This window comes from the organism of the source record quoted next, assembly GCF_019968955.1.
Source record: "MAG: Porospora cf. gigantea A chromosome Unknown PgA_NODE_141_length_34371_cov_353.04, whole genome shotgun sequence".
Lineage (NCBI taxonomy): Eukaryota > Apicomplexa > Conoidasida > Eugregarinorida > Porosporidae > Porospora > Porospora cf. gigantea A.
In genome coordinates this window covers 19,005-34,371 of record NW_027151406.1, presented here as the reverse complement: position 1 = coordinate 34,371, position 15,367 = coordinate 19,005, and the positions used below count along the sequence as shown (strand labels likewise).

Sequence of the window (15,367 nt, the reverse complement as noted above, 5' to 3'; positions counted from 1 at the left end):
GGAATGGTCAATATGGGAGATCTATATACAAGGTCACCTGGTTAGTATGAGCTTTGTATATCCACCATAGTAGCACAGATTGCAGCTGAGTTTACCATAGTACACGATGTCCAAATCGAGGTAACGTGGAGCATTACGCCCGCATTTGACACCCCCCACAAGCTCCTCTATGCCGCTCAGGCGGGTCCAGAACTCCTCCACAGGAATAGTGGTTGTCACATGGATGGCACAGTTCAGGTAGTGGTCTCCTGATAAATGGTCGTATGCCGGCGCGGACGAGTACAGCGACGAGCTGTTCACCACGGCCGTGTCTGGCAGCGAGTTTACCTGATGTATTCCTTGCTCCAGACAGTTCAACCGGTTACCCATGTTGGAACCGAGTGCGATGAGGACTTGAGTCATGCTTCGTCGATTTGACGCTTCCTTCGTTCAAATTCGATGATTTGATGTCGTCATGCAACACGAGCGATCTCACGAACGACCACCCTCGGAAGGAGAACATAGTGTTGAACCGGAGATGTGACGCCTCCTGCGACTCGGAGGACACGCGAGTGGAGGCCTTCGCCCAACAATACCTGCATGCAGGCCCATGCTGTCCAGTTCCCGAGGAGGTGGTCGTAGTTGCCAGGCTGGTCGCTGCGCACCTCCTAAGACCAGCGGCTCCAGGAAGGCTCCAAGTTTCGGGCCATTCTGGGCGGCTGCATGAATTCGCCCTGCTTGCTCGCTTCACTGTCAGCCGGAATGTGAACTGCCTCGCCTTTCGTTTGATCCAGTCGAAGTCACTGCCTGCCAAAAGCTTCGACACACTGTACTTAGCCTTCAACTGGTTTAAACCGGAGGGTTTATCGGACTACGTAAGGCTGGGGTCGTCTCTGCTGTGGAATAATAGCGTGGTGTCTGATGCTGCGCTGGGTTCTCTCTACGAAGATCTCAGCTCCAAGTTTTTGGCGAATTCGGAGTTCCTGCTGTTCCTGAAGTCTCGACTGTCTGCCTTCCACATGAATGCGCAGGGATTGGACCGCACCTGTGCACATCTGCACATCTGCGGCTTTTCTCTGGGCGCAGGAATCGCTTACGGACTGGCGTACAAGCTTCGGCATATGTCCCAGCAGCTGAGCATCCGCGTGAGCGGCTTCGGACCGACGAAAATCGGCTCCTGGAAACTGCGAAAATGGTGTGAGTCTAATTTAGACCCTGCGTCGCTCAGCGTGATTCTGGCCACCGCGGAGGCGCCTGCATTAAAGGCGCAAACCTCATTGATCGGGTGCAAAGCAACGTCTTGCAGGCAGTCGGAGAGAATACAGTTGTAAGTTGGAAGCGGGTGACACGCATGCAGCGTGCCTCGAAACCTCAGCTTGACGTACGATCCTGCTTGCCGAATTCCATTTGAAAAGGATGACTTCGGTACCCAGCCCTTCGCCACGATTCTGCATGACGGTCAGATGCGGCCGATGGCCAGCCATGACCGCTGGGCTCTGCTCGAGAGCGACAAGCGATGCGTTTCAACCTTCGTCTCGCAACTGCTTAACCTGGTCACGCGCATGACACCTTTCGATGAGTCGACTGATCGCTTGTTCACCAAGATGCATGACATCGCACACTACCTATCTGCCATGTCTCAGTCCGAGGGTGCTCCGCTGATAGAGTAGGGGTCTACCGTGGTGGTGAGTTGCTGTCGTTTCGACTCCTTGAGACCGAGATTGAGCGGCTTCTCGACCTTGAGTACCTGCTGAGCGATGCACTTCGGGACGATGAACGGCCTCTGCCCTCATAGACTTCGATTAGGCGTCTGTTGAGCTCCGAGCCATCCAATGTCCGAACGGCTCGCTTCATGTCTTCTCGGGTCTCATACTCTACCACTCCTTGTGACCTCTCAATTCTAGAGTAACAGACGTGCCCTGCACCTTTCATATGATCCTTCAACTGTTGCCAGGTGACCGAACGGCTCAAATTTCGTACGACCACACTGTAGGTGGAGCTTCGGTTGGCGGCGCTTCGCTTATTTGCTCCTGCAAATTCTACTCGGAGACGATTCCTGTCAAACCGAATGCCGTCGCGACCTTTAACTGCATCCTCGGCGTCACGCGCATCCTCGAACTCCACAAATGCGAATGCGTGTTGTGTCTTTCCCAACTTGATGTCGATGTTTCGCAGTCGTCCGTACTTGTAAAGGAGATCCTTAATTTCGCTCCGACTGACGTCATCTGGTAGGTTGCCGATGTAGATGCGACCGTTACTACGGGTCATATTAGCGATTTACGTTTATGAGAGTGATTACCATATTAATCTCCGCAGACGGCCATCTGAACAACCAAATACGAATTCTTGTGGCGACACCCACACAGTGGCGAGCGCGAGGGCTTGAGACTCCTGCTCCACGGCACATCTCTGTAGAGGACTGAGTGCGTGCCTTGTGTCGAACACTGCCACTACGGAGTTACCTTGAGTAGCGGAAAAGACGGAAGGGCTTCCGGGGCACCAGTCGACACGCAGTATGCACGAGTGGGCGTCGTAGGTAGAGCGCAGATTGAGCTTAGTGGGCGCGTCAAGGCCAGCCAGCTGCCCCATGACAACATCAAACACGCGGACGCGTCCGTTATCATTGCCGGTAAGAAGAAACCTCCCGCAAGGACTAGTGCAAAAACACGTCACTCCTCCGTGCTTGACGAGCTTCCAGTTCCCTACTTCCATCAGCAGAACGACGTCTGCTATCGAAATGGAGCCGTCGGCGTACACCGCCAGACACAGAGAGCGCATTTGCTCCGCCACGGGAAATTCCAGGTCCACGACTGGGCTTCCTTCATTGACGGTGGTCAAGACTGGCCCTTCGACGTCGAGGGGAGAGTCCGCGAGCCGTTTCTTTGAGGTGGCGGCCATCAAACCGTTCGTGACGGAGTGAAGCAGGCGCTCATTGGCAAAGCACCTCACGTAGCCGGCTTTAGTGCCAACTGCCACCACTGTCCCGTCCGGCTTTATCCTGATCCGGGTCACTCCCTGGTCCAGGGGGCGTTCCAGCTTCTCTTGGTAGCGCCCGGCAGTTATCACGTGGCAGGTATCGAGATTTACGCCCAGGAATACCACTCCACCTTCTAGGCGGCCCACGACAACCTCAACAAACGATTGTCCCATGGCAATGGCGTCTGGTACTGCGAACACAGCGACAGAAGTGGCCACGGCATCAAAGGCCTGGTAATTCAGTATAGGCGTCCAGGATCCTTCTTTGTAGATTTTGATGGTGGCGTCTGATTGCAAGGAGACCGTGATTAGCTCGCCCTGTACACTGCAGCTGCCAATGTCCACTATCCAGGGCCGACCCGAGTCAAGTTGCTCCATGCGTGCTGGCCCTCGAGGCCTGCGGACAGCCAACGTCACTGCCGACTCTGTTGTTAACTTGTGCCTCGCCATGAAAACCTGGACGTGCTCGCGAGGCAGAAGGAAATCCTCACCGCCCTCCATCTGCCCCACAAAGTCGAAATGCTCTTCGGTCTCCAGCTCCAGCAGGGAGCACACGAAAGCCGATAGGGTTCCAGGAGTGAAGTCACTGGGCAACATAAACGTCTGCTCCTGGCCTTCCGGCAGCTCCAGACCCTCCACCTCACAAACCAGCGTGATCTCCGCCTCACTTCGTTCAGTCATGCGTAAATTGTCGAATTGATTCCCCCAGTGAACTGGAGTCTCCGCCGCCACCCCAACCGAAAGCGCTTTTGTCCTGGCCTAACCTCTCCTCGAGCTACCTCATGCGCCTTAACGCCGTTTCCATGAAAATGCTCAATGACAAGTAATGGTGACTCGATAATTCTCAATTCCAAATGAACGCCGTCGCTCTCATTTCCGGAGGAAAAGACTCCCTCTTCGCCGCGCAATGTGCGCAGGATCTTGGGTACAACATTGTGTGCTTGGCGCACCTACAGCCCAAGGACCTTAAGGATGAGACGGACTCCTACATGTACCAGAGCGTCTGCTCCAAATTAGTTGTCGATTACTTCGCGGAGGCCACTGGCCTTCCTTTGCACACGCGGCAGATTACGCTGGGAACCACAGTGACCACTATGAACTACTACAGTGGTCGGGCGGACGATGAGGTGCAGGATCTGTACATTCTGCTGAAGGCTGTAAAGGCTGCACACCCTGAGGTTACCCATGTCGTCAGCGGAGCCGTCTTCTCCGACTACCAACGTCTTCGCGTGGAGGCCACCTGCGCCAGCCTAGGGCTGTTGTCTGTGGCGCCGCTGTGGAAGATCCCCCAGAAGGACCTTCTCGACCTGATTCTCAGCAGTGATGTTGACGCCATGGTGGTGAAGGTTGCTTCTGACGGATTGGATGAGAAGCACGTCGGTGTCCCTCTCGCCAGCATTCGAGATCATCTCATAAAGCACGAATCCATCATGCATGTTGCTGGGGAAGGAGGTGAGTACGAGACGCTCACGCTGTCAAGCTCGCTGTTCAAGAAGAAGCTTGTCATCGACGAGATAGAACTCGTGCACCACTCTCCTGGTCCTATCGCACCTGTGGTAATCGTAGTTCCTAAGACTGCGCATCTGGAAGCCTTCACTGCTCCCCCCAGAAGCAAACTCTATCTCGAGTACATCGCCAAGTCCGCTGAACCCTCCCTTAAGCCATACGAGACCACGACTAGTTCCCCCATGGACTCTCTGCCTCGACTAGCGGCGCTCTTCTCTGACGTGGTAAAGTCCCCGACCTTCCAGGGATTCGAAAACGCTGGAGACGCGGGTGAGGCCTACCAGACCTGCCTGCAGCAGCTATCTTCTTGGTGCCAAGCCAACGGGCACCTGAAGCGCGACCTGGTTATGATGGAGATCCAGATCGACGAGATGGCCGATTTCCCCCTGGTGAACCGCAAGCACGTGGAATTCTTCGAGGGGAGCGCCCCTCCTTGTCGAGCCTGCTTCTCTGCCTCGCTCCCAGAGCAAGTGCTGGTGCGCATGCAAGCTACTATCCGAGACCCATGCGAGTCACGTTTGGAGAACCTGCATGTACAGTCTTTGGGACCCTGGGCCGTACCTGCTGTGGGTCCCTACAGTCAGGGGATGTACACAGATGCCGGTCTGGAGTCCATCTCCGGTGTTGTGGGCCTGAAGTCTACTGACCTCGGCCTCCCCAAGGGAGGAGCCCCTGCCGAGTTGGGACAGGCTCTTCGGACTTTAGGTCGCGTCGTCAAAGAGTGCAAATCAGACCTTTCTGTCGTGATTGGGCTGGTCGTGTGCACATCCTTCACTCCGACCTCTACCGAACGCGAGACGCTGCAAACTTTGGTCCAGGAGTTCTACACGGCTCATGAGGCCCCACAACCGATTGTCACATTCGCGCATGTGAAGAGCCTGCCAAAGGGTTGTGCCATTGAGATTTTGCCTCTACTGGCTCGCCACCCCGTCGGTACTAGTGATATCTACTGCGACGAAGCCATGACTGTTCGTACTAGTGGCAATAACAGGGTGGCCATGCTACGTTGCAACAGCGTGGACGAGCTGAACGCTCTGATGGCCAGAGTGCCCTTCGCCACTAGCACCATGCGAATCCTTTGGGATAAGAACATCATCAAGGAATACGAACTGGTGAAGTATTCGGAAGCTTCCACCTGCCCTGTGGAGGGTGGAAACTTCGCTCTCGAGGTTGTTGTGGGTCCCAACTAACGGACATATAACTCGATCGCCGAAATTCCCCAGGATTGTTCCATAGGGTCGTCTGTATGAACATTGCGTTGGAATCCTTACTTGTCTCAACAGTCGTACCGAATCCGATGATGATGCTGCCTTCCTCGTGAGGTACAGTAATGTCGATGGGAACCGCGAACTTACCCTCGCCCACGTCAGATCCACACAAACTTACAGACGCAACGTTCAGGTTCTGATTGTGCCTCTCGCTCCAGACATGTACCATGCTTCCGTCTCGACCCAGATTGAGTCGCATGAACCCTGTTTCACCAGCCCACGCGTCAATGAAGTGAAACACAGCCTTGACGCGCAGGAAGGTGTGCGAGGGCAGGCCAGCGAACTCCTTTGAGATCTCGCCCTTGGAGAATAGCCCGTAACCGCCGAGCATCGGGATGCCTGCACACTCAGTGACCAAATTCTCGTTCTCGTTATCCCAGCCAATCGCTTTCATGCCTCTGAAGTTCTCGCCGTGGACCTGTTTCCACTGGCTGACTCCGAAGATGCTCAGCTGTCCCTGCACGTCCAGATCGCCCTTTACGTTCAAACTGCTGCTTTGGAAGCTGACGCTTCCCTCAGCATCCACAGTCATCACTGATTGTGAGCCCTGCTCGGTACCCTTTCGAATATGCAACCCTCCATCACTCTCTACGCTGAAGGCGAAGGAAACGTTGTCGCGCGCCAGTAGAAGCGTCGGCGTCTCGCCCTGGTACTTGGACGTCACCTTCAGATTGGGGGTGGTGAGTCCTGCCTTCAGTATCGAGAGCTCTCCGAAGGCACCCCACAGGAGGTACCAATAACAATAGGTATGCATACAATTGCAATTCAAACAGGCGGGCAATCTAAGGACACTTGTAAAACCTTGGCGGCTATGAGGCCCGTAGCCAGAATCTCCAGTGCAGGGTTGCTAGTGGACATCAGAAACGGGCGCACGTCAGCCCAGTTGAACTCCGTCTCGAAGTCCATGTTTGCCTGTGCTGTCAGAAGATCAGTGGGGATGCGGATGAACAGGGATGACTGGTTCTCCAAGGTCCACATCGCCGCCAACAGCAGTAGAGTCCAGCCAGTTAAAACTTCCATGTGCACAAATACGCTCTTCAATAATAGATAGATCAGCAGCGAAGTTCTCGGCCTAGAGTGCCGCAGATCCAGCGCTTCACTTCGTCCACATCATTCTCCGTGAGCATTGCGACGGAAGTGAGCACTGTCAAACTGTGAAGCAGGTCCAGCTGCAGCACTTTGCTTAACAGTTTGACAGTGCCGGAGATGTTGGATCGGTCTAATCGGTTCCACACGACGCAGCACTTGTCAGGCCGGTGCACACAGATGAGGTTCCGCAGCTCCTGCCGCGCAAGCGGTAAGCGGTCTGTCTCCTGGGCGTTCACGACATAGATAAGATGCCTCCAGCGGCCGTCCATACAGGCTTGCAGAACGCGGGCAGCGGATGGGGTGAGAATGTGCCTCACCTGCTCTACCTCGTCAGGAAGCAGCTCAGTGTCGAATTCTACCACGTCGACAGTCCGCTTCTCGATTACTAGGGAGACAACAACCACTCGAGAGAGTAGACGATGGGGACTGGTGTCCACAGGATGGCCCAGAAGCCCCTCGATTAGCGAGGTCTTACCCGCCCCAGCCAGTCCCCGAACGGTTATAGGGCGTGACGAACTAGGAGCTGAGCAGCACTCCATTCAACGATTATCAAAATTACACAAATGCTCACTCATCAGGATAGTTGTAATGAGTCAATGCCATCACCGCGTCACGCGGCTGAGGGAGCCGATGCAACTGGAGATCTGCTCTTCCCGACCGCCGCGCCTCAATACCTGCACACCACGCCAGATGGGCAATGGACAGACACCATAAGCGAACTGACTGTGAGCCAGTTCGGGAACTACAGACGAACCTACGACACCTCCGTGCTGTCACGACGCCATGGCGCCCAGAGTCACCGCGCGAGCCATCTGGGGTTTCCTGGAGGCACTCAGTATACGGGGTACACAGGTCGAACTGGAACTACAGGACGGATCATTCGGCAGACGGAGCTGGAGAAGGAGGTGACTGTACCAAAGCGAATAATAGTGGAGGAGATCCGAGAGAAGGTGATCGTGGTTCCAGAGAAGGTGCTAACTGAGAAGATTGTCGAGGACAGGCGAATCATCAGAGAGAAGATCGTGGAAATCGAGAAGCCTATCATTCAAGAGAGGATCGTAGAGGTCCCCGAATACGAGTATGTCGAGAAAATCATAGAAGTCCCGGAGATGGTAATCATGGAGAAGATCCGAGAGGTTCCAGAGATCAGTGTGGTCGAGAACATCATCGAGGTCCCCCGGTATATTTATCAAGAGAAGATCGTAGAGATTCCGCAGTACGAGATCGTTGAGGTCCCTGTGGAAGTCGTTGTGGAGGTGCCTGAGGTTGTGGAGGAGGTGCGAATAAGAGAGCTAGCGGTTCCGCAGTATATGGAGGTCCCCACACCTGAATTTGTTGAGGTGGAGGAGCTTTTGGATGTGATCCGGAGCATTCCGGTGCCCGTTGAACACATCTCGGAGGCAACATTTCTACTACCACGTCTGCGGCCTACGTATTGCCAAATTGACGTGCCTGTCTTTGTTCCGCGTTTCATCGAGGTGCCAGTTCCAGCAGACTTGATGGGCGATCGGGCGCTGGCTCAAGCGACGGCCTGTGTAGAAGAGGTGCACCGGAGTCTCTCGGGCCAGTCTGCAACTTTGAAGGAGATGGACGGGCTTGCTGCCCGGTGGTCGCAGTATGACTGGAACAGAATCCTTGCGTCGGATAGTTCTGACGCACTGCGCCGCTCAGGAGACCAGGGGAATATATCTGTGGTGCGCTCAAAACTCTAATGCGTTGTAATAATCAGTGGTGTTATTCCAATAATTAGGAAGATGCAGCCGCCATACGCCCACACTGGTTACGCCGCTGGTTATGATGTTCAACCGTATCCAGAGTACGATGCCTTGCACGCGAAGCCCTCCAAGAGATATAAACGTCACAAGATAAAGAGGCAACGGGCAGGTTGCTGCGGAGCTTGCAATGCCTGCTGCTGCGGCGGTGGACTCTGTGATCGACCCGAAATCCTCAACGGCCGCCCTGGAGGCTTTATGGAGGGTGGGTCCTGCAAGTGGATGAATTGTAACGGCTGCTGCGACCGCGAAAGAATATTTGTCCGTAAGGGCAGCGACGTAGAGTCTTGGCACCTACGCGAGACTGTCGGCACTCACCCGTACAACCCTGTGAAGGACGCCAAAAAGGAGAAGCGAAAAGCATGCTGCTAACAATGTCGAGTTCTTTTACAGGGTGAATCATTAACGTCGTCTTCACTTTTAACAGCCCTTCCGGAATCACTGAAGGGGTTTGCCGCCTGAAAACTCCATGGCGAAGCCTGGTTGGTGTTCAGAGGGCCCAGAGGCCGAATCAATCTACCCTTCTGCCTAGCCAGCTGACATATTACCGTCTGAAGCTGACTTCGTTGGTTCTCCGCGAATTGCCTGCTTCTCGCATAGCATTCGCCCTGATACTTATCCAGCACGACACACTCCCGTCTGGTGAGGATGTGGCGTGGCGCCTGCGCAAAATCCGACAGCTCCACGGCCTTTTGCTCCATAAGCTCGACAAAGGTCCTGCAGGACTCCTTGGCCTCCGGCTCGAAGGCTAGCTGTTCGTACAGGTGGTAGAAGCAGCCCTCTAAAATGACGTCTAGCGCGTACAGGCCAGGGGTCCATCGTAAATTGGAGGCTGCAGGCTGTGGCTGTCCGTCAGGAGTCATCTGCTGCAGCCGCCTCCGGTAATCCCAAACAACACGACTGTAGGAGCTCCCAGTTTGAGGGTCCGCATCCACAGCCTCATATACAAAATCCACACCCAGTTTCCGTATAGCAGGCAACCCCACATGACCCATGACCTCCACGGTGATGTCGCGGGACAGCTGGGCTACACAGGCAACGCACTCATCCTTGCATCGGCCGAGGAAGGATGCGGGGTCTTCAAGGACGGAGACCGCCGCTAGAAAGGCGTCCACATGATTGAGAATCGTCCGAGCCGTGTCCTCAAGTGAAGCAAACGACCACTCGGCCAAACGCACGTGGAAAATAGTCGACTCCAGACCCTCTCGAGCTCTCCACGCGATCAGTTTCGGATTCCGAAACGCAAGCGTGAAGATTCCACCTTGCCGCTCCCAGAAACAGGTGACCGCGTTCACGCCGATCACATTGATGATCGTTGTTAAATCGGCCGCCGCCTGGTCCACCTGTTCAATCAAAGCCGAGACGTCTGATGTGGGTTCAGAGCTAGCGCTCCTTTTGACCACCACCCGACCTCGATGGTCCTTCAGAACGAAGGCGATGGGAGGATTAGCGCTGAAACCTAGGAGTTGAAAAATGGAACCCGTTAGCGCGTCAGACACCGGCTGTGTCCCCATGGCCACGCCCACAGTATCGGGTTCCACGCCCGTGACGGGTGTTCCATCACCGATCATTGCACACGATAATTGTGCACTCACGGGTTCAGAGGCAAATGGAGTCGCGTTGCTTGAGCTTGAGTTTCGACCGCGAAGGTCCAGTATGGGTGAAGTTCGGCCCAAAGAGAAGGTAAGACGCCCCTTGAAAGGAAAGCCGAAAGGTGCAGTGTTTCTTGGGCACGTTGACGACACGGTCATCACGCCGGAGTAGCTTGAATGCGTTCTTACAGTCCTGCACCACTATACCCTCGACTCCAGCCAGTGAGGGCACTGTAGTTTTCTCAACCGCTAGCCTCGCGCCATGCAGGTCCATTTGAATCAGTCGTTCAGCACGTGAGCGTGGAGGGAGGTCGAAGCTCAGTATTGGGCCTGCATACTCTGACCACAGCTGGTGCAGGAACTGCATTTCGTTCCATGTCATCTTGTCTGTTTCCACCTGGAGGAGGCCCAGTGACTTCAGTTTGCGTCGGGACAGCCTCGCAGTCGTGAGCGTCTCCACGAACTGCGGCTCTCGCGAGAGCTTCTTCGAAGCCCGTAAGGTAGTGCTCGCGGACCCAGTCACGGCAAGTGCACGGTCTCCGATCTTAGCCATCAACCTATCGTTGTTCATTCCTGTGAGTTCTCCTATGCTGGAGGGCATACCCTCCGTACGATCTCCAGACAGCACGTAGTATTCAGGATCCGCCTCCGGGAGGTTACTCTTCCTAAACCGCTTGGCTTGCGATTGCAAAGGGGTTTCCGGTGCGCGCTTTCCGTGTCCCAGCTGTTTCAAGAGGTCCATGCTAATTGGCAGGTTGATGACCCGCAATTCGCAGTTTTCAATTTCACCCTATCATCTGCCGCTCATCAAGTGCCGGCCTCCCTTCTGATTCCCCAGATTATGAACTTTGAGCTCGTTCTATGAGTCCACCAGATCCACCAAAGGCTAAGTCGAATTCGTTCACGCCTCAGATGTCATCCGTCGACGTTCAGCCTGCTGCTATTACTTCGCTCGAGGATGTTTTCGTGAGGCTGGTATCACCCTTTCTCGCATTGAAAGACGTCCTAATCTTGAGAAAAGCAAATCGAAGGCTATATTTTGAGCGCCGTTTCAAACTACGGGAGGTATGCTACGAGCCTTTCAGCTTTCTACCTGAGCCGCTGCTTATGCACTACCTGGTGCCCCTCTCAGTCCGAGCTGTGGCTCCGAGCTCTATGGCGAACTTAAACTTCAGCCATTGTTCCTCAATAACGGACAACTTCGTAAAGCATCTGGTTTCCCCCGAAGGTCCTCTGCCACCTGCAATCGTTCCTCGGGAGGGATCGGAGCCGGAGGCGCCGGTATTGGAGGCCAACCTTCTCCACTCGCCCTTGCTGCCAAACGTCGCTCCGTGCAGCGCCCCTTCGATGACTTTGCTCACGGCGCTGAACTTCGACTTCTGTTCCAACCTGACAGACTCGACCCTCCAGTGCCTTCTCAAGAGCAGCATGCCGCAGCTGGCCCGTCTCTCCGTGCACGCGGTCCGTTCCACGCGGTTTACGGGCAGCCCCTTCCAGTCGTCGCTGTCGCGGGAGCGTTGGCCTCAGTTCCGGGAATTCAACTGTTCCTTTACCCATGTGGATATGTGCAACATCCGACATGTGGCACACCACATTTTGGATACAGCCAAGCTACACGACACAAAACCGCGGTTGGGCATCATAGGCTCCTTCGCAACCAATGAGATTATCAAAACCTTAGGTCTCAGCGAGCATCAGAAGAATTTCCGGGACGCCATCTTCACCAACGACGAGGGTCTTGTTGAGGTCGCTGTGCGGTCCTTCGTCACCGCCTGGAGCTATAAGATGGAGTGCACGGAATTCATGAAGCGCATGTATCAGATGGTGCGCTCACGCGGTGCCGCAGTGCTAGTTAACGCGCCCATCAGCATGGAGATTCTGGAGGAGAAACGCCGCAAACAGGAAGCTGAGGAGAAGATTATCCAGCAGAGCAAGGGGAAGGAGATAGGCCGTATCCCATCTCGGACCTCACTCACCTCGTGCTCCAAGACCAGCGACGCCCCCATAAAGCCCAGCCTCTCGCGAGACAACGACCTGCCTCCTATCCGCGAGTCGAGCGAGGCAGACCTTCGTCAGGAACAGGTCACGAGGCTTACCTTCCCGCTGCTTATGGCGATCCGCATGGGAAATCGTCGCATGCTGCAGATCCTTACTGACAACGGGGCTAAGATCACCATCTATGATTATGATGGCGCATCGCCCCTCTATTTGGCAGCCCGCTATGCGTGTCAGGTCATGGATAGCACTGATTACGAGGATGACGTGTTCGGCTCCAGTGACGACGAGGGCGACGAAATCAAGAAACGCGCCCGCATCGTCAAATGTCTGATTGAGAAAGGCGCCCTGGTCAACTCTAGGGAGCACAACGCAAAAAAGTGGGTGATCAACACAGCAGCGAAGTACAACAACAAGGCGCTTTTAAGTCTCTTACTGGCCAACGGTGCAAAGGTGAACATCCTACCCCCTAGCCTGCACGGTGCCGTTCCCGCTTCAAAGCCACCGCTGGTCGTTGCCTGCGAGTGTGACAAGCTGAACGTTGAGTGCATTGAGCTCCTGCTCGAGGCAAAGGCGGACCCGTTTTGGAGATCAACTAACGAAAAGGCCAGCATGAACCCCGCTGTCTTGGCGTTCAAGCACGACCCGTCCACCTTGCCACTGTTCTTGAAATACGTTCGTACCACGAGCTCGGTCAACGGCAAAGGCGACGTGGCGCTTACGCTGCCTTCCCACACGGCCTGGTGCCTAGGCGAAATCCTAGTGGTCGCCATCATGAACAACGACTCGTCGTCCTTGAGACTTCTAGTGAGCCATGATGCTTCTTCAAACTCAGCTCTCTAGATGGCCGCAGCTGCTGCGGCGTGAGCATCCGATGTGGTCCTTCAGCGCAATCCAGGCCGCTAAATGCGGTAAGACAGTAGCGCTGCAAGTGCTGATTGAGACATGTAAGAAGTTCAGCATGGACAACGTCATCAACAATAAGTCTGCCCAAGGGAAGACTCCGCTGCTTACGGCGTGCTCAGAATGCCAGTATGACGCAGTGACATACTTGCTGGAGCAAGGGGCCGACCCTAACATTGCAGACAGCGAGGGCAACGTGGCTTTGCATTTCGCCGCCGAGGAGGATAACGAGAAGTACGGGCAGGTCTTGCTGAATTTTGGAGCGGATATCAACCGAAAGAACAACGCTGGCTGGACGCCGTTGATGCTGGCTATCTGCCAACGGCAGGAGTCCTTTTGTTTCTCGATGCTGGCCTCGGATAGCGTGGACCTCAATGTCCGAAACAGCAACGGGCGCACGCTCCTTATGCTGGCCGTGTTCTTTGGCCTGACGGCTGTGGGGACTGAGCTGGTGGAAAGGGGCGCCAACGTGTTGTACGAGGACGTCAACAAAGACACCGCGGAAACGATACTGCGGGAGAAAATTAAGGCACTGAGCAGCAAATCCGGACTGAAGACCAGCATTGTGAATAAGATATCCCAAATCAAGAATCTAGGCGCGAAGCGGCAGGCGCAGAAGTCTCCACGAGAGAACGGCAAGCCTAGTCAACCAATCACCGAGTTGTCTGCTGCGATCGAGGGTGGGAATGAGGACGCCACCATGCGTGACATCGCGGAGCGGAAGCGAAAGGCCGCGGTCAAACTGCTTCGTCTGATCAGACAGAGAAGTACGGAGCAGCGGAAGCAGCGTGGTCAACTCGATATGCCAAGTTCGTTCTCCAGCTCCGACGATAGCACATTGCGGGAAAGCCCAGCTGTTGCTTCATTTGAAGAGTGACTTTGTACTCAACCCACAATGCACACGTTCTCGGTGGTGACGCCGCGGGAGACATAGCGTACCAGCTTGCACGTCAAACCTCTGGATCGTAGCCACCTAACCCTAGCGACATCAATGAGTCGGCGGAGTATGAGCCCAACCCGTTGCTGGTCTCCGACGCTTCCAGTTGCCCACCCAACCGATTTCAGAACAAATTTCCACTCATTGTCGTCACACTGCAGGTACTCGCGACCCTTAAGCCCACTGAGGAGGCACCTGTGGTGGCAGCACGTGCTCAGCACGAGTCCACGGTTGTTGAGGTCTCCCCGAGATGCACATTCAAGACCGATGTCGAGCCCAACGCCACACAGGTGCTTGGCCAGCACAAGTATGAACGGCTTCGGCCCCGTCCACGACTCAAGGGTGGACTCGAGCAGGGCGGGGTTCGTGCCAGACTTTGAACCTATGTGGCGGAGATAGGGTAGGTACAGCGACGGTGTCAAGCCAGGAACTTCGACACCAAGCTTCTTCAGCTTCAGCAGCACTGACGGCGTCGTGAAGCACTGATCCGAGGGGTGCATCAGAGTGGAATCTCCAGAGTTGAGGAACTTCTCGAACCGTGCCATATCGAAGTGGGTGATGTCAGTTCGAAGCCGTACAGTCGACACCTCCTTGTCCATCATCATGACAGAGTCTTTTCCCTCTTTGTTGTTCCTCCGTTTCTCTCTCTCTAGCAATAGACATTTTGTCATGGTCCCTCGTAGCTGATTTAGCTGCACGAACCAACGGGTGAGGGCGCCTTTGCCGGCTCCCAGTTCGACTACCACCAGGTTCTCGTGATCCAGTAGACCACCTTGGCACGCTGCCTCCAGCAAGCGCTTGTTTTGAAGCTCGTGTCGTAACCGCTCAGTAACACGACCTTCGATACGATCGGGCACGCCAAGCGTGTCAGCAAGATCGCGGCATACAGGGTGCAGCGGGGATTCTGGAGGCCAGTACTCCTCCCAACGCTTGGCATCTGCCGCTAGGTCCCCTTCTTCCAGCACCAAAAGCTCATCTGGGTCCCCTAAAATGAAAGGCACTAGTTGCTTTGCATTCTCGCGCTTCATCTCGTCCCACCAGGCCTCAACTTGAGGTTTCCACGTGCTGAGGTCAACCTCGACAGCCTCATAGCTCTCTTCCTCAAAGCACCTGTTGATTCCCTCAGACACGAAAGGCAACACGGCTTCCAGAGCGCTATCGCGCGCCTTGGGGCACCGCGTTACATGCTTCATCAACCTCTTAGGTGGTATCGAATGTGACGGATCCAAGGGGCAGACCACGCAGTCAGCCGCGGCTTGGTGGTAGGAACAATATTCGGATCCCTTGACGACATCAAACTTGCAATGTCGCTTCTTCAGAGCCAGGAAGCGCTGGCACTTTACCATGTTG

General features: G+C 55.0%; 14 protein-coding genes across 17 annotated transcripts; 5 read left to right on the top strand and 9 right to left on the bottom strand.

Annotated features, from left to right (window-relative positions):
- Window positions 1–33: 33 nt before the first annotated feature.
- KVP18_002120 (uncharacterized protein) lies at window positions 34–402 on the bottom strand (the record flags this gene model as incomplete). Its single annotated transcript, XM_067952780.1, has 1 exon — window positions 34–402. The coding sequence occupies one exon, from the start codon at window positions 400–402 to the stop codon at window positions 34–36; it is 369 nt and encodes a 122-aa protein (XP_067812709.1).
- Window positions 403–446: 44 nt separating this feature from the next.
- KVP18_002103 (uncharacterized protein) lies at window positions 447–1,649 on the top strand (the record flags this gene model as incomplete). The annotated part of the gene is made up of 2 exons (XM_067952753.1): window positions 447–1,306; window positions 1,337–1,649. 2 exons carry the CDS (start codon window positions 447–449, stop codon window positions 1,647–1,649), a joined length of 1,173 nt encoding a protein of 390 aa, XP_067812682.1.
- A 4-nt stretch (window positions 1,650–1,653) lies between these two features.
- KVP18_005166 (uncharacterized protein) lies at window positions 1,654–2,247 on the bottom strand (the record flags this gene model as incomplete). The annotated part of the gene is made up of 1 exon (XM_067949543.1): window positions 1,654–2,247. The coding sequence occupies one exon, from the start codon at window positions 2,245–2,247 to the stop codon at window positions 1,654–1,656; it is 594 nt and encodes a 197-aa protein (XP_067812714.1).
- A 27-nt stretch (window positions 2,248–2,274) lies between these two features.
- On the bottom strand, window positions 2,275–3,636 carry KVP18_002107 (uncharacterized protein; the record flags this gene model as incomplete). The annotated part of the gene is made up of 1 exon (XM_067952757.1): window positions 2,275–3,636. The coding sequence occupies one exon, from the start codon at window positions 3,634–3,636 to the stop codon at window positions 2,275–2,277; it is 1,362 nt and encodes a 453-aa protein (XP_067812686.1).
- A 173-nt stretch (window positions 3,637–3,809) lies between these two features.
- On the top strand, window positions 3,810–5,651 carry KVP18_002102 (uncharacterized protein; the record flags this gene model as incomplete). Its single annotated transcript, XM_067952752.1, has 1 exon — window positions 3,810–5,651. One exon carries the CDS (start codon window positions 3,810–3,812, stop codon window positions 5,649–5,651), a length of 1,842 nt encoding a protein of 613 aa, XP_067812681.1.
- Window positions 5,652–5,737: 86 nt separating this feature from the next.
- On the bottom strand, window positions 5,738–6,483 carry KVP18_005165 (uncharacterized protein; the record flags this gene model as incomplete). Its single annotated transcript, XM_067949542.1, has 2 exons — window positions 5,738–5,771; window positions 5,813–6,483. 2 exons carry the CDS (start codon window positions 6,481–6,483, stop codon window positions 5,738–5,740), a joined length of 705 nt encoding a protein of 234 aa, XP_067812713.1.
- On the top strand, window positions 6,122–6,469 carry KVP18_002117 (uncharacterized protein; the record flags this gene model as incomplete). The annotated part of the gene is made up of 1 exon (XM_067952777.1): window positions 6,122–6,469. The coding sequence occupies one exon, from the start codon at window positions 6,122–6,124 to the stop codon at window positions 6,467–6,469; it is 348 nt and encodes a 115-aa protein (XP_067812706.1).
- An 11-nt stretch (window positions 6,484–6,494) lies between the features above and the next one.
- Window positions 6,495–6,749, bottom strand: KVP18_002104 (uncharacterized protein; the record flags this gene model as incomplete). Its single annotated transcript, XM_067952754.1, has 1 exon — window positions 6,495–6,749. The coding sequence occupies one exon, from the start codon at window positions 6,747–6,749 to the stop codon at window positions 6,495–6,497; it is 255 nt and encodes an 84-aa protein (XP_067812683.1).
- A 32-nt stretch (window positions 6,750–6,781) lies between these two features.
- On the bottom strand, window positions 6,782–7,357 carry KVP18_002118 (uncharacterized protein; the record flags this gene model as incomplete). Its single annotated transcript, XM_067952778.1, has 1 exon — window positions 6,782–7,357. One exon carries the CDS (start codon window positions 7,355–7,357, stop codon window positions 6,782–6,784), a length of 576 nt encoding a protein of 191 aa, XP_067812707.1.
- Window positions 7,358–7,414: 57 nt separating this feature from the next.
- KVP18_002106 (uncharacterized protein) lies at window positions 7,415–8,530 on the top strand (the record flags this gene model as incomplete). Its single annotated transcript, XM_067952756.1, has 1 exon — window positions 7,415–8,530. One exon carries the CDS (start codon window positions 7,415–7,417, stop codon window positions 8,528–8,530), a length of 1,116 nt encoding a protein of 371 aa, XP_067812685.1.
- A 428-nt stretch (window positions 8,531–8,958) lies between these two features.
- KVP18_002119 (uncharacterized protein) lies at window positions 8,959–10,161 on the bottom strand (the record flags this gene model as incomplete). The annotated part of the gene is made up of 1 exon (XM_067952779.1): window positions 8,959–10,161. The coding sequence occupies one exon, from the start codon at window positions 10,159–10,161 to the stop codon at window positions 8,959–8,961; it is 1,203 nt and encodes a 400-aa protein (XP_067812708.1).
- Window positions 10,162–10,189: 28 nt separating this feature from the next.
- KVP18_002114 (uncharacterized protein) lies at window positions 10,190–10,924 on the bottom strand (the record flags this gene model as incomplete). Its single annotated transcript, XM_067952772.1, has 1 exon — window positions 10,190–10,924. One exon carries the CDS (start codon window positions 10,922–10,924, stop codon window positions 10,190–10,192), a length of 735 nt encoding a protein of 244 aa, XP_067812701.1.
- A 170-nt stretch (window positions 10,925–11,094) lies between these two features.
- On the top strand, window positions 11,095–13,957 carry KVP18_002110 (uncharacterized protein; the record flags this gene model as incomplete). 3 transcript variants are annotated; one of them, XM_067952764.1, is made up of 2 exons in its annotated part: window positions 11,095–12,984; window positions 13,013–13,957. In XM_067952764.1, 2 exons carry the CDS (start codon window positions 11,095–11,097, stop codon window positions 13,955–13,957), a joined length of 2,835 nt encoding a protein of 944 aa, XP_067812693.1. The 3 variants fall into 3 exon arrangements, with proteins under 3 accessions (XP_067812693.1, XP_067812692.1, XP_067812694.1); XM_067952763.1 differs by having other exon boundaries at window positions 11,095–13,020; XM_067952765.1 differs by lacking the exon at window positions 11,095–12,984 and having other exon boundaries at window positions 13,052–13,957.
- Window positions 13,958–13,965: 8 nt separating this feature from the next.
- KVP18_002099 (uncharacterized protein) lies at window positions 13,966–15,363 on the bottom strand (the record flags this gene model as incomplete). 2 transcript variants are annotated; one of them, XM_067952746.1, is made up of 1 exon in its annotated part: window positions 13,966–15,363. In XM_067952746.1, one exon carries the CDS (start codon window positions 15,361–15,363, stop codon window positions 13,966–13,968), a length of 1,398 nt encoding a protein of 465 aa, XP_067812675.1. The 2 variants fall into 2 exon arrangements, with proteins under 2 accessions (XP_067812675.1, XP_067812676.1); XM_067952747.1 differs by having other exon boundaries at window positions 13,966–15,210.
- Window positions 15,364–15,367: the final 4 nt, after the last annotated feature.